The sequence below is a fragment of the Pholis gunnellus genome (genome assembly GCF_910591455.1).
Source record: "Pholis gunnellus genome assembly, chromosome: 13".
NCBI lineage: Eukaryota > Metazoa > Chordata > Actinopteri > Perciformes > Pholidae > Pholis > Pholis gunnellus.
This window is the reverse complement of record NC_136540.1, coordinates 4,291,750-4,307,571: the sequence shown is the minus strand read 5'-3', so window position 1 is coordinate 4,307,571 and position 15,822 is coordinate 4,291,750. Positions and strand designations below refer to the sequence as shown.

Below are 15,822 nucleotides of genomic sequence, written 5' to 3'. Positions count from 1 at the left end.
ACGCAAAGATGTAAAAAAAAAGAAAAAGCATATTTATCAAAAACCCATAAAACTTCTTGACTGAGTAAATAAAAGTTGACTTGTGGTTATTTTTGACAGAGCTTCACAAAAGACTTGACTCTTTGATATAAAGACTATTTCCCAGCAAACATGAACGTTTCCCAGTTTATTTCCTTGTTGCAGCGTTTGTGAGCCGACAGGAAGTAAACATGGAGCCCTTAGCTGTTGTTGAAAAAAATAAACTCCCAACAAAGTGAAAAGTGCAAGGCAACACATTTTATTTCAAAGGCCTAATTGGCGTTAAGGTACAGCATTATTAAATATGGTCATCGCAGTAATAACATACCATTCTTTCCTTTACATGATACATTCAGGCTGACTTTTAAATGACATATCTTACATGTTAATGTGGCGCTAACGCAAGAAGGCAGCGCACTGAAGCTCTCGCTCGCGCACTGAACGCGTACTGAAGCTCTCGCGTACTGAACGCGCACTGAAGCTCTCGTGTACTGAACGCGTACTGAACGCGTACTGAAGCTCCCGCGTTGTGACGTCCGCTTCGTCTCCTTTCATTTCTTTTGATTTCCTTTAGTTAAGACACTTCATGAGCTGCTGTTTAATCTGATTCCAGCAGTTTCCACGAGTAGCGCCCGTGTTAGTGTCGTGAGCTGAAGAACAGAACCATGTATTTTACATCCCTGCACATAATGTTATATTTCAATAAATATAATAAATAAAAAGTACAAATATCTGAATATTATGGAACCAGATTGTTATCAAAGACATTTTTTGTTTTTTGTGTGTGTGTGTGTGTGTGTGTGTGTGTGTCAGTAATACATTGCAACTAAATGCCGGGTACAGCGACGTGACTCAGTGGATGGACAAAAACGTTCGTAACGTTTTCATCTTTGCAGAAAGAAAGAAAGAAAGAAAGTTACCGTCGTGTTCCGCTTCAGAAGGAGAAGCGACGGCTGCGTCCTGCCGACAGAAAACATTTTGATCCACATACATTCTGCTGATCCTCCTCCGACACTCAGCTCTCTGTGCTCCGTTTGTTTAGTCTCTGACAAAGTGTGAGTGAGGAGGCGTGAGGAGGCCGGGTCCGTCCTTCAGTAGTTGACCTTCCCGGGAACCTGCACGTTCACCCCGCTGTAGTCCACCATGTACATGGGCCACTGCTGCAGGCAAAGACAAGGGCGGAGGAAAAGTCAGCCGTAATGGTGGAGCGGGAAAATTAAAAAGGCTTTTCATCAGCGGAAAGAGGTCGTTGACCTCGCCTCAAAACGTGCTTTTAACATTCAGTAACAGAGGAATGAGATCACAGATTATACTACATGAAATGTCCCCGTGTTTATTGTTCATTCGTCTCTTGTTTCATATCATCTGGCCCCGAGACATTAAGCAGAAATATCGAATATGAGCAAAGCTAAGGTGACCATGCTTTTACCATCAGGACCCCTCGACTCTGGGACGTCCTGCCTGAAGAGATCTCTTCTTAAAAGTCTTTGTTACAGACGGGCTTTAACTCAAGGTCTTCTTTTTACTGCTTTGTTTTATTATTTTATTTTTATACTTATTTATTAAATACATTTTGTTCTTATCGTATTGATTGTTTTTATTGTATTATCAGGGTTTAAATGTTACCTTAGTCTTTAGTTGGGCCTCACCCTTGAGGTTTCTGTTGTTTCATTGTCGTGCTCTTGCTTTGTGTGTCAAAGCACTTTGTAAACACTGCTTTTAACAGGTGCTATATATATATATGTATATACATATACATATATATAAATATATATATAACATTAACGTGAAACATCGTGCAGAGCATGCGTGTACATTTGTGCGTGTACAGAATATCACCAGACTTTCTTCAGGATTACTTCCTGTTACCTGCAGAACAGATTTACTACGTTAAACCTCCATCACACGTCATCAATCATTGGTTCCTCGAACTCACCATCACTGGAATCTGATTGGTTGACATCAGGTCGGAGGAGGCGGATCCTCGGCTGCTCTCCTGGACTCTCTTGCGCTTTCGTCGATTGGTGGAAGCGTCTGTTGCTACTGGAGACACAAAAAGGTGTTTTTTTTTAACTTCCCCGCGGTTCTAAAGATCGGAGCTCTGCGTCGACTGACACGAGGGACTCAAACACCTACCTGTGTTACAAGCCTGGCTACAGATCTCTGCAAAGGGTCTGCGAGAGAGAAAACAGACAGAAACACACTTTAAAAAACTCAACTCTGCCTCCATTCTTCTATCAGAGCTTAACCGCTTCAACGTCAACATATTGTTCGCTATTTCATATTATTTACATTCGCTGCAGAGGAAGATTTATTCTTTGACTGGATTTAAATCCAGAGCATAAATAAACCATAATGAGCTTAAACAGCAGAAGCAAAATAAAAGCTAAATTCCCAAGTGAAGCAGGCGGCGTGGTGACAGCGCGCTGCTGAATATTCAGGTGTCTCAAACACTCACTGCAGCTGGCTCTTGATGCTGAATGTTACTTTGTCTGCGGCTTGAAGGATTTTCTCCAGGCACACGATGTCGTAGGTGTTGGGGTTTTGGAAGGGGACGTCGTCCGGAAGCCCGTCGACTTCTACAGACTCCGGACTGCCACGGATCAGCTTGTATGGGACCACGACGGAGCGGTCTAAGCCCAGAGCCTCACCTGAACGCACCGCCATCAGGAACCACACAAGAGAGACAAGAAATGAAGCCTTTTGATCACCAGTGCTCCTTTTAACTCAACGTATTATTCTAATGACGGTATTCTGCTTTGTGTCAGATAAAAGGCTTCTTATTGTGTCACATATTTAGCTTGGATTACATTCATGTTTATTTCATGTAAAAATGTCCAGAATGACAAAGATCAAAGAACAGCATAAACTCTAGTTGGACGTGCCTATGGAAGCCCATTCCTGCCAGCAAAATAAAATAAAAAATCCACCCCAAAAAAAATAAAAAAATAAAATATCCACCCAAAAAATAAATAATATATATATCCACCCAGTTTGTTTTTTTGTAGCCGGAAAAAAGTTAAAACAAAATTTTAAAAATTAATTTTTTTATTTTTTGCCGGAAAAAATACGACATGCAATTCTACACAAGGTAACTATTACTGGTGACTTTTGTAAATGTTAGATGTTATATATCATTTTATATATCATTATAAGTATTAATATGTAGAATTGCATGTCGTTTTCATGGAAAGACTGGCGAGGGGATGAAGGGACCTGTGAGGAGATCGTCACTGAAGCGCATGCGCACTTCTAATCTCTTTTGCTAGCAAAAAACATAATCTTTTTTTTTTTACCTTTTTCCGGCTACAAAAAACAAACAAAAAAAAATATTATTTTTTTTTCTTTTTCTGGGTGGATATATATATTATTTATTTTTTGGGTGGATATTTTATTTTTTTATTTTATTTTGCTTGCGGGAATGGGCTTCCATACAGGTCACAGAGGAAGTCTACTCACCGTATTTCTTGTTGAACAGCTCCTTGACCTGCTCTCGGAGGACGACTTTCTCCCCCATGCGGTTAATGTCGTCATCATCTGTGAGCGGAAGAGGATCCGGTTAATAAACGCTTTCACAAATAAAGTAACAGCAGGAAAAATGTGGCTGCAAGAAAGACGTTCTGCTCACCGCTGATTGAGGCGTAGGCCTTCTTTAGTAAAGTGACGCGTCGAGGTGCTGATAAAAAAGCTCTGTGTCAATATTACTCTCCAGTCATATTTCTGTGCTACGTCATGCTTATTTAATGAGCTTTTATGTTGAACAAAATAATTGTGTTCTCACCTGGTTTAGGAATGAGTCCTTGGAAAGGTCTGCAAAGAACAAATAGAAAGTTAAATGTTGAACAGACGTAGCTACAAGGCTGCTCTCAGTGTATTATATATTATCATATGAATACTATAAGTCTAGGGCTTTTATTGTGAAAGGTAAGAACAGAAGGAGTCTGGTCTGCGCTGCCTCTGAAGTTTGCCATCTTGGTTCAGACTACGTGTTGTTTTATAATTATTTTAAATATAAATACAAATGAAGACCTGATTGGTTGATGCCTTCTATTCGCAGCGTAAAAGAAAACGTACATTGCTTCTTCGGCGTGTAATATTTCCGTTGTGTAGTGAAAGTATAATTACAAAAACAACGGTTTGAAAGAAATACATGAGAATTAATTGCATGAAAAAGACCTCCCCTGGTGCGTAGAGGCCTCAGATTCATCCCACCGACATCACTGCAGCTTATATTTAGGTTTCAAGTCGATAAGATAAACGGGAGGTTGATGTCCAATAAAAAAGGCCCAGAATAACTGTGTCTCTGGCCGCAGAGCAGAGGCGGCGATGCAGTCGGCTCTGCTATCTGATTTGTGAGATCAGCCGTGGACAGACACATAGATGCACACACACTCACGCACACTCACACACACACACAATCGATCTCATCATTTCCTGGCGAAGATAATAATAATTCATATTAATGCTTTTTTAACTATTTAAACTTGAAAGCTGCCCTTGAGTTGAAATGTGCTCTTTAATTATCTTTTACTCGATGAACGAGATCTGTATCGCAGCGAAGGACGATTGTTTGGACCAATGGAACTCCGTCACAGGTGCTGGAGCGATCATGTGACGGCGTGGGATTCACACCTGGTGATGGTGAAGTTGATTTTGTCGGCGACCGCCAGGATCCTCTCCAGGTTCTGGGAGCCGAAGGTGCAGGGCTTCCTGAAGGGGATGCCGGGGGGGAGGCCCTCGATGATGACCGAGTCCGGGTTGTTCTTGATCCTCTTGTAAGGCACTTGGACGGGGTACTTGATGCCCAATGCCTCCCCATACTTCCTGTTGAACAGATCCTGGACCTGCTCGCGCAGCGTGTTGGCCAGGTCGATCCTGGACAGCTTGGACTCCAGGCACTCTGAGAGAGAGAGGGAGAGAGAGAGAGAGGGAGAGAGAGGGAGAGAGAGAGAGAGGGAGAGAGGGAGATTCATCTATTTAAACCTCACTTCTTTAGGGTGCTGCTGTCATCAAACTGTAGACTGTTTAAAGTGAGAAGTGATGCACATTTATGTTTAATCAATACATCAAATATGAGCTTTAAAGTCCGGCTGCAGGGGAACCTGGACGTACCTGAGAAACCAGGTCTCTTCGATACAGCTGCAGTGTCCTCTGTTTCTGGAGTTGAATCATTGGCGTCCAGCTCTTTAGAAAAACAACATTTACAAATAAGATTTACTGGCAACAACAAACGTTCAGAGCTGCTCCTTGTTCCAGCAGCTGGGCTCTGTCACAAATAAATAAAAGAATAAAAGCAGAGACAGCTGCAGGAAAATCCCTGCAAGGACTTTCTTTTTTTCCCCTGAGAAGAGTGGTTTTATAAATAGCACATGAACTGGATTTGACCTCCTCATTTCAAGCGTGCCGAGGACGGAGCAAGCAGCATCTTAAGGCTGCATTATTAACTTCACAGATGGTGGAATATTGTGCTCGCAGCCTCCCTCCTGTCCTCGCAGCGTTTAATACTACAACATCCTTTTTAAAAGGTTTACTGCAGGTACAGGAGGATGAGAAACGACTTTGCTCGTGTGCAGAAGGTTAAATGTTACCGGTGCAGCATTCGGATACTGTGAGGAGAACTCACAGAGGAGTTCTTCTGTTATTTACGGGTGCAAACAAAACCCTAAAGCAGCTGCTAGAACCCAGAGGCATCATGGTACATGTAGTGCTGTCTGCGCATATCTTGCATGCAGAAGACGACTAATGTCGGCAGAATAAAGAATAAACGATCACATATTCATGACCACGACATGCACAAAGGCTTTTAAGTGAACTACTCATGTTATTGCAGAAGGTTGTGTTGTTGTTGTATTTTGGGGAACTCTTCGCTGAAGAACAGGCTGAGTGTATCTTTGTGTTCAGTTATTTACATGTAAATACATAAAGTATAAGGCGAACACATACCTGGATCACAGATGGGCATGGAAGGCATCTCTTGTTTGACTTGCTCCGTCAGCAGCTCCGGCCTGGAGACGAACAGAACGATTCTTACAAAGCGGTGAGTGAGTCCTAAATTAAAGTGTCCTCGACGGTCCTTGAACACATCTTGTGAGACAAACGCTTCCGTCAGAGAAAGAAACTTAAAGTCGTGATATTTCATCAAAAACATTTTATTCTGCATGTTCTCATTTGAAATTTCGCCCCAAATGAACCGTTTACTTTAACCAGATTGTGTAGAAACATTAAACTGTGAAACTATGAAATCATGATTGATTCATCTGAGACCAACAGTCATGTGACAACAAATCAGAGAAACTTTGACTGAACTTCAGGAAGTGAACACAGAGCAGAGAGGAGAGGAGAGGAGAGGAGAGAGGAGAGAGGGGAGGAGAGGAGAGAGGAGAGGAGAGGAGAGAGGAGAGGAGAGAGAAGAAGAGGAGAGAGGAGAGGCTGTTAAAATGTAGAAAGTTCAATATTTATAGCACATGGAGCCTCTATTTGTGTCCCCCAACATTGGTAACACCTGTAGCAACTTGTAATTAAGTTGTATATATAGATTCCATTGTTGTCAAATGAAGTAATGATATTAAAGGAAGTACTTTAATGATACACAGAACACTTCCCCTGCAGATTACTGCTCTCACCTTTTGATGACAAACTGGATCTGACCGCTAGCAGCCAGGATCTTGCGCAGCTTGGCCGCTCCGAAGCAGTTGGGCCGTCGGATGGAGATCCCCTCCGGCAGCCCGCTGACGTACAGGTCCTCCGGGTACATCTGGAACTTGGAGTAGGGCACCGTGGCCGGTTCAGGAAGACCCAGAGCGTCGGCTGAGGAAGAGGAGAAAGGCTTCTATCGGTGTTCTGCTGCGTCAGACTGACTCATTTATATGTTTCACACTCTCTGCATGCTTTTATATCTTCTGCTTCTGCTCCGGATGTTTTTAGCGTCTAACAATGCATCATTTTGTCTTCAGTCCATGTTTCTATGAACATAATCACCCCTCATATTTAAGCTTTGCATGTGTTGTTTTATGCATGTCTTCATTGATAAAGTGCGATGTTATTATTCTCTCTTGTGTTCTGACGCTTTCTTCATGCTTATAAAGTATAAATGATGAATAACTTGTGTTTTTTAGGGTGACCTTGTAACATCTGTCCAGGGACGACACTTTTTCTCTCCCACACTAATTCTGATGTATATTTTGTAACTATTTGAATGGACTATAAAAGCTTAACGGTTGACTTGCTGTGCGCCGGTGGAGGTCGTGAGCTTCCTGCCCTCGTATGAGCGGCTACAGGCAGCTTACCGTACTTAATGCTGAAGAGGCTCTCCACTTGTCTCCGCAGCTGAAGAATCATTTCACCAATGTCCTCCACCAGACTCCCCGCTAAAGGAGTCAAACAACCAGGAGCATTAGGAGAGAACGATCACTCTGCACCACAACTGACAGGTGGATGTGAGCACAAATGAACTGAGCTGCACCTGAAGTAAACGCAAAATAATGTCAGTTCTGTCATAATTAAGTCCAAGAAAGATTGTAGAAATAATAGATTGTTAAGAAAATGAAAACAGCATTCACGCAGAACATATAAAGGGTGTTTTCCTATCATTTAGGGCTGTCGGTGGAGTCAAAAGGCTCTGTAGTCTGTAGAGGTTTTATGTTATTCCGCTCTGCCTCTCCAACAAGATCATATTCATAACAATATCATAATAGGTGAAAGTGAAACAGAGGACGAGTCGGTACCTTCAGAGGATCTTCTGACGCTCTGAGACGCGGCGCTCGGTGACAGAGCTTCAGCTGCAGGAAGAAAGACAAACATACAGCAGCTTTCAAACAATTACACAACACACAATTCAAATATGTGATGAATTATTAAGGAAAACAAACGTCTTGATGCTTTACTGGTAACTTTTTCATTGGCTTTGCAGAACAGCAGTCAGTGTGAATTAACAACTAAATCATTCCCAGATGTTCTCCTGCAGTAATTATTACATTTGTAAAAGAGTTTATTGAAAGCTCGTGTGTACTTGTATATACAGGGCTGGACAAAATAACCGGAGCAGGCTACAACTTGGATCAATCAGTTTTCGGTGGCCCCTTATGGACTAAAGGATTTTAGCGATGGAGACCAAAACCTTCTTTTTGTACCAGGCTGTAAACATGTTTATTCCTGCTGTAAAGTTGGACGTTTTAACATAGACATCTATGGAGAAAGACTCGCTTCTGGAGCCTCAAGTGGCCACTCTGGCACTTCCACGTTGGTTTCTCATTTTTCAGCACCGAATGCTGGTTGGTCAAAACGTGTAGCCACACCCAGCGGGTAAAAGGAACTCGGCGTCTAATTGGGGCTCAACTTTTAAGTTCAATGCAAGAAGCAAAACTAAATAATAATAAGGAGTCCATTTATTCTCTTATTCAGGAAATGCTGTGTGCTTTAGTGGGAGATCCTCCGTCATCTACATCTATAGAGCTGTGAAACTGTTTGGACAGTTAACAGCGTCCAACACTGCAGAAGCAGAATGACTTCTGTATGCAGATCTCTGCAAACTCCTGCATAGATTTTTACTTTACTACGTATAATGCAAAATTAGCAACGAATGAACACTTGAATAAAAGAGCATTTAAACAGCAACATAATTCTACGTGTGACATTTGCTGCACTTACCTTCATTTTCTTTCCTTTAGTGGTCATTTGTGAAAGAAAAGAAAACTTAAACAAAGCACAATCAAATCAACAAAATAAAACAAAACGCCTCCTGAAAGCATCGTACGCTGAGCCCAGCGTCACTCTGAGCAGACTCTTCCCTCCCTGGAGCCTCGGCCTCATTTATACCTTCATCTATTTTATTCATAAGAAACTAACACGGTGTCTGGCTTTTGACAGTTTCATTGATGATCCAAGCTAAAACAATACGTTTTATAGACGTGCTTCTGAAATGTGGAAACAACCCAATGATCTTTCTGCCATTCTTTAACCGCTATTGAATGCACAAGTCAGCTTAAAGGGTCAGCTCACAGAGATTTCTGCTGGTGAATTGAATGTAGTTTGTTGTGTTCAGACAACTTAAACCTAAAGTATCTGCTTGGTTAGATACCAGTAGAGATAGGGAGGAACATGTGTTTGTAATTTGGGGGTGGGGTGGGGGGGGCAACCCTTTAAGGTGAAAAACAACTAAATAAATAAAATGACAGCAGAAGTGCTGTTTATTACCACTTGTGATAAATGAGGCGGGTGCCGTTTAGAAAGAGAGAGGAGTCTGCTCAGAGGTCTTCACTGTAGTTTTTAAGGGGAGCAGGTCCGTGTTAGAGAACGGTGGGATTTGGGAGCATTGAAAGGATGTTTGAGGAGCAGCTTTGTCTCTCTAAGACATCTCTAATCATTCTGCAGGACTACAGGGCAAGCTGGAAATCGGCACAATGCATCAGTGTGAACCTTTCTGCTGATACATGGTGCCTTTCACAGAGGAGAGCGAGTGATGGTCAGACCGGGGAGAAGAGAAGAGCTACAGTGGGCCGGAGTTTAGGGAGTGAGGGGGGGGGGGGGGTGTTCGGAGCTATGAGTTCTATGAGGTTTTGGTCGTGGGGGAAGTGGGAGAGTGGAAGGACAAACTAAAAGGTATCTGAGAAAGGTGTTTTCATACGTGTGGCAGCTTATTCTAGCTCCCTACAAACACAGCCAGAGAGTGCAGGGGGGCGGTGGGAGGCGCCGGGTGGCACCGCGGCGGCTGTGGGTGGAGCTGGCGTTCCAGGGGGCTGCGGTGAGAAAGGAGGTGGGTGAAACGGAGGCGGGGGGGGGGGCTGAGCTCACCTGCGTGGTTCTCCATTTGGTGAATGGGAGCAGAAGGAGCAGAAGGAGCAGAGGGAGCAGAGGGAGCAGAGGGAGCAGCGGGAGCAGCGGGCGAGGCCGTGGGCGGACACGCTGCAGCTGCGACCGGCTCGGCCACCGACTCGCTGGGCTCCTCCCCTCCTGTACCAGCCTCTGATGACACAAACAGCAACATTTTCACTCTAAAATACATTTAGATATTTCCTCAATAGCTGCTTTTATTTTCTTAGATGTAGAACCGACATAGACAAAGCTAAAAAAACAAGTGTGTGTTTACCCAAAACATTACCATTATCGTTAGTCCTCATCCTTGAAATCTTCAAAAAAGCGACACTTCATCCAAAATCACACACTATGCATTATCTACTCAATGTGTCCTATTGTTTGTGTGGAGTTTGTAGCTTGGGTTCTCTCCGGGGTCTCCTGCGTCCTCCCACAGTCCAAAGACATGCAAGCTTAGGTTAATGGATGACTCTATATTACCCGTAAGTGTGGATGTGAGCTCTATGTTGTCTATATGTTGACTCATTGCTTTGTGGGATATTATTACCGGCGTAGTGTCCAGTGTTTGCACTCCAACGACCTGTAACCTGAAGCTTAAACATGGAAGAAGTCCTCTGGTTCTGCTTGCGTTTCCACTATATTTCCGTAGAGAGCAAGACTCCTTATTTTTTAAAGTTCTGCACCCTTACCTGGCACGGTGACTTGAATGATGTCCCCATCCGGAGGCTCCGTTTTAATCCTTTTCAAAGGAATGCAATCTCCTGAAGGACCTGCGGGGATCGAACACTTCCCATCAGTGCGTGGCCGAGTGTTTCACGGCCGTGTTAAACAGATTCAGAGACGGTGACAGAGTGTGTTTGAACTGACTGGACTGTAAAACATGATGGGACATTGTCTTCAGAGACTCCCGACGACCACTGACATTGCTTTAAAAACTTTAACTTGAATCTTTTTTTACATCAAAAAATATGAACAAAAAGTTTTAATAATGCAGAAATGCTTATATTTGCACATACCTGCTTCACAGTCAGCCAAGGGACTCACGCATGCACTTGCTGATCTGTGAGATTAAATAAAACACACTCAGGTGACTACCAAATTACAAAACTGGTTCATTAAAAATACATAAGCACTTAGGTGGTGGGACACAAGAACTGCTCGAGGGCTCAACACTGGCTACTGACTATGAGGACACTTAGGTTGAATGAGATTGCAGATTTGGCTTAAAGGAATACTTCACCCCTAAATTGACCGTTTGTACATCACCCTGTGTTACCTTGAGTTCTTAAAGAAAACTTCTCTCTCGTGCCTCCGCGGTGAAGGAGTCTGCAGACGTCTCTCTCTACCCAGCAACGTATCCCAGCTCTTCCTGAGGAACCCTGAGGAGATTTATAAACCCTCCAGCGTGTTCTGGGTCTACCCCGGAGGCTTCTTACTAGCTGGACAAGCCGGGAAAAACCTCTAAAGGGATCAGATGTTGAACCACCTCTGTAGTCCGATATCCTTCCAGATATCTGAGCTCTACCAAGTAAGGGTGTTTCATTTTGGCTGCCTGTATCCGAGATACGCGGCAACCGCCGGTTCTGCTGAGTGAAGTCAAAGCTTCATGTGTTAAAGCTGCATTCTCTCTAATGGCCACCAGGGGGCGACTCCTCTGGTTGTATAGAAGTCTATGAGAAAATGACTCTACTTCTCTCTTGATTTATTACCTCAGTAAACATTGTAAACATGAGTTTATGGTCTCAATCTCTAGTTTCAAGTCTTCTTCAATACAGCATGATGTTCATTTAGTAAATGATGGTCCATTTAGAGTCAAACAGACCATAAAGCAGGGGATGCTTTAGGGCGGGGCTACACGGTGACTGACAGGTCTCTCTACCAGAGACGTATATGGCGTCTCTACGTCACTCCTCCTGAGTCCAGATATGGTCACTTCCTGTTCACTGGTGAACAAGACCCTGATCAACTCGTGAACTCCCTCGTTTGGGACAGTGACACCTGCCTCTTCGCTAAAACTTTACTATTTAAAACACTTTAAACTCATAAACTCACAGGCGCTACTCGTCGGTGCGAATCTAAAGGGTTTTAAATAGTAAAGTTTTAGCATTTAGATGCAGCTGTTTGGGAAGTAAGGAGCATAAATAAAGAGATAAATGAGACTTGGAATACACTGCATGAGCTGTTGCTAAACGCCGCCCAATTCATCAAGACTCTCTTTCTCTGTTCACCTTAGAGTTGAACGTTTTCTTCGAGGTAACTCAGGGAGAGTGGTTGATATACAAACGGTCATTTTGTAGGTGTAGTATTCCCCTCATCTGAAAAATCTGGTAAACTAAGCACCAACAGATTATATGACGACGGCAGTTATTCTGAGATTTGAGGTAACCTGCACTGATTTTTAAAAAATGCATCAGTTGATTTATGTATTTAGTCATATTTATCAAAATGTGAATTAAGGACTGTCGGTAAAACTAAGCACATCACAGCTGGTGTCACATTAGGAATGTAGAATATAAATACAACATATATATATATATAAACAGCTTCATTCAGTCCACAATAAGAGTAACGGCAGCTCTAGATGCGATAGAGTTTGGCCCTGACGCCTCTCATACCTCCGGGTTACAAACTAAATGTGTGTGAGCGTGGCTCTGACCTGCTGCTGTGAGGATTGCTGACCGGCTCGGCTGCGGTGGGCGGGATGCTCAGATTGTCGAGGAAGCCGTCTTCGGGCATGGAGCCCGGGTCGTGCTTGCCATCCTCCCTCGCGATCTTGCCAGCGGCTTCGTCAAAAAACAAGACAACAGGAGATAAACAAACATCCCATCAGCGAGGAACATCTGTGGGCTGTAAATATATAAATAAGCACTCTCTCTGGTAGCCAGTTACAGTAATTAATTGTCAAGATTCTCAAATAGTGTGAGGCCGAATGCTGAGCTCACAAAGCAAACATGAAATAATGACATTTTACCCACAGTTCCCTTTGACAGGAGGTAGATGATTTATTCATTTAAATTAGCTCTGAGGTCGTCTCATAAGACGGCAATATTTTCAGCGAGGTGAACATAATAAACTGGGAATTTGCCTTCAATATAGACACCAGTGTGCTACTTTATGATGAATGTAGCCTGTGGAGGTTTACAGTTGTTCCGACACCGATACCAGTATCACAAACGTCTTTGATGCAGCCGAAAATGATGGATTGGGTATCAGCAAGTACACAAGTCTATCAGATATTATAATATCATATAATTCATCAGCTCATTAAGCTACACAGGAACTCTAAATATCCGATCCGTAGGAGGTGAGCAACTTAACGTCCACAGAGTTAATGGAGGTTGCATTATGATGCGTTCAAGCTCCATTCAGTAAAAACGAGAATTGGGTGAAGGGTTAAATTATTTTTATTTTTTTGTTTAAATGTAATCTTGTAAAAAATATGTTTTTGGCAAGAAATGTCTACAACTCATTTAGTTTGAAGGAGTTGTTTTTACAGCAATACAAAATAAATATGGAATTATGACTTTTTAGTTTTTAACGTACTGGTATCGATACTCGGTATCGTAATCAATATCAGGAGGGTGAAGATACAACAGCATGACAAATGGAGGTCAACTATTATAAACTATACAATGAATTAAAATCTCAAACAGAAACCTTGTAATTCTAGAAAGACTGGAACATTTTCAAGTGTGATTAGAGACAGACCGGCAGGTTTTTATGAATGAAGCCAAATCACAGCTCATATGCGTGAGAAAATGGTGTTGAAATAAAAAAAAGATTAGTCTTACCAGTGAAAATCCTTTCATCAAACATTCTGGAACACAAAGAGAAAAAGGAAATAGGCCATTAGTCACCGAGTTCAAAGAGTGTTTCAGCTCTCGGGGCAAAATCTCATGATGCGAATCGCTGTACATGTGGAGGGAGACGTCGGTAATAGCTTTTTAACTGCTCTTCAAACGATCAGTCCCAGTCAAACAGTCCCGTAAATGAGTCATATCTCTGTTATCACTGAATCCCCTAAAAATACCCGTCGAACTTCACACACTACTGTTTCTTTAAATCCGGTTTATTTACATTCATTTGTTGGAGATTAATTTCGGCCTTCTGAAACTCTCCTCTGTAGTTTATTAACTAGCTGACTTATTAAAGCCAGACGTCCCTGTTTTATACTGGAGTCAACGCTCGTAAAACACATTGAGATCATTGCTGTTAGCATTTCTTCACCTCTGGTGGGGTAAAACATCTGGAGTCTGGTCTGAGGGTGGCACGAGAGAAACGGCCTTGTTGTTACACGTCGGTCTCACAGGGCCGGTGATATTCTACATTGTTCCTTTTGTCAACAAATACCATGAAAAGATGCTCAAACCGGCTTCTTTCATTGCTGTGAACTCGGGCGCTGTAGTTTATTTTGAGTCAACGCCGCCCGCCTGCTGCGAGTGCTCTCCACAGCACCACATGTGGATTAATGCGCCGCTGAAAATAGTCCCACGCAGATCTACTGTTTACTCTTCTCTGAGTGGCTTTTGCTAACAACAGCTGCTTTGGGAAATTAGTGAGCCTATTATTAGTGAGGCTGCTTGAGCGTGGCAAAAGAGAGCCGAATTTAGAGGCAATATCTATGAGGAACGATTTAATTATTTACACATTGGTTGTAAAGATATGAATGTTGTTGACGCAGCAAAAAACAAGTCACACACACACACACACACACACACACAACGCGTGGTAAACGGCTGAAAAGGAACAGGGTGCGCTGGATTTATGACACAAAACTAAACCAGGGCATCATTGTGAAGCGTAAAGTGGCACAAAAATCACTTTCATCTTGAATATATTGTTTCATTATCACTGGAAACGAAAATCGTAGCTGAAAAATAAAATAGGATTAATTGCCCAGCCCTGCCGGAAACATAACTCTGTGACTTGGTTTACAGCTTCAGTAGGAGTGAGGCTGAGGGAGACAGTGAGGATATATTCTGTGTGCGTCAAACATCCTGGAACACACAAAGGGAAAGACCCAGTCTGCATTCTTTTGATTTCTTCTTCTTTTAATTTGCCTTTTTTTGGTCATGTTCTCTTTGCAAAGTGAAATGATTTGTGTTTATTGCAGTTTTTTATGGGATTTGCTGACAATAAGAAACATATACAACAAACGCCACTCGTTTCCTTCAGGACTGTTACCTTGATAGCATTGTTAGTGTTTTCATTTAACTCAAAACGATTGGCTCTTTTATGACACAAAGTGTTGGAGAAGTGGAGATTCTGAAGTTGCTGTCACAAAGTCAGATGATGACTAAAGTCACCAGATCCATCGGTTGGTGACCATGAATGTCCGCGCCACATTTAATCCATCCATTAGCTGTCGAGATGATTGACTTCGGACCATGATTGGTTTTTAGAATCACTCCAGTGAGTGTTGATCTGCCTCCCTTTAATTTTGAAAGTGAACTGCTCATAACGTGATTTAAAACTTGCTCGTTATTACTCGTGATATCATCTGGACATAATTAACAGCAAGGCTGCCGCTTTAAATGAGGTTCCTGTTAAAGCTGCCAACCGTTATAATTAACGATCAGTTGCTTTTAATTGAACAAAGTCTGTCAACAAAGAACATTGCCTAAAAAAACAGGACATGGTGGGCCTGCATCTGGAGCATCTCCCAATGACAATGGGAATGTGATGCAGCTCTGAAATAAATCACATTTTCAATCTTTCTCTAATTCTATTAGCACTAATGAGCTGCTGGGTAAGAGATGCGTTATCTCGAACGAGGCATGGTGGCTCATTTAAATCAGCTCAAGCAAACGGATGGAAGAGCGGCGCAATATGCTGGAGAGGAGGAAGTCATCTGGGACATGAATGGAAACGCTTTACCAGTCAGCGGGACGCAGCGTGCAGATGGTACAGGCTAGCTCGCATGGAGGGCTGCTCATTAAAAGATCTTTCAAAATAAAAGATACAGAGGCGATTCTAAACTGTTTGTGGACGACA

General features: G+C 42.6%; 1 protein-coding gene across 4 annotated transcripts in view; it reads right to left on the bottom strand.

Annotated features, from left to right (window-relative positions):
• Positions 1-267: 267 nt before the first annotated feature.
• The window catches only part of gtf2ird1 (GTF2I repeat domain containing 1), a 31,779-nt gene continuing 16,224 nt past the window's right edge, over positions 268-15,822 (bottom strand). For 2 of the 4 annotated variants that reach the window (XM_079171764.1, XM_079171767.1), the window contains exons 10-27: positions 13,620-13,645; positions 12,485-12,611; positions 10,845-10,888; positions 10,518-10,598; positions 9,808-9,978; positions 7,743-7,796; positions 7,305-7,385; positions 6,642-6,825; positions 5,962-6,023; positions 5,131-5,202; positions 4,651-4,918; positions 3,800-3,828; positions 3,647-3,694; positions 3,478-3,555; positions 2,477-2,669; positions 2,155-2,192; positions 1,955-2,061; positions 268-1,178 (exon numbers count right to left, since the gene is read on the bottom strand). In XM_079171764.1, the coding sequence (XP_079027890.1) occupies positions 1,110-1,178; positions 1,955-2,061; positions 2,155-2,192; positions 2,477-2,669; positions 3,478-3,555; positions 3,647-3,694; positions 3,800-3,828; positions 4,651-4,918; positions 5,131-5,202; positions 5,962-6,023; positions 6,642-6,825; positions 7,305-7,385; positions 7,743-7,796; positions 9,808-9,978; positions 10,518-10,598; positions 10,845-10,888; positions 12,485-12,611; positions 13,620-13,645 (1,732 nt within the window). In that variant the 3' untranslated portion in view covers positions 268-1,109. The remainder of the gene's footprint in view (positions 1,179-1,954; positions 2,062-2,154; positions 2,193-2,476; positions 2,670-3,477; positions 3,556-3,646; positions 3,695-3,799; positions 3,829-4,650; positions 4,919-5,130; positions 5,203-5,961; positions 6,024-6,641; positions 6,826-7,304; positions 7,386-7,742; positions 7,797-9,807; positions 9,979-10,517; positions 10,599-10,844; positions 10,889-12,484; positions 12,612-13,619; positions 13,646-15,822) is intronic. The other 2 variants (XM_079171766.1, XM_079171765.1) reach the window with 2 other exon arrangements.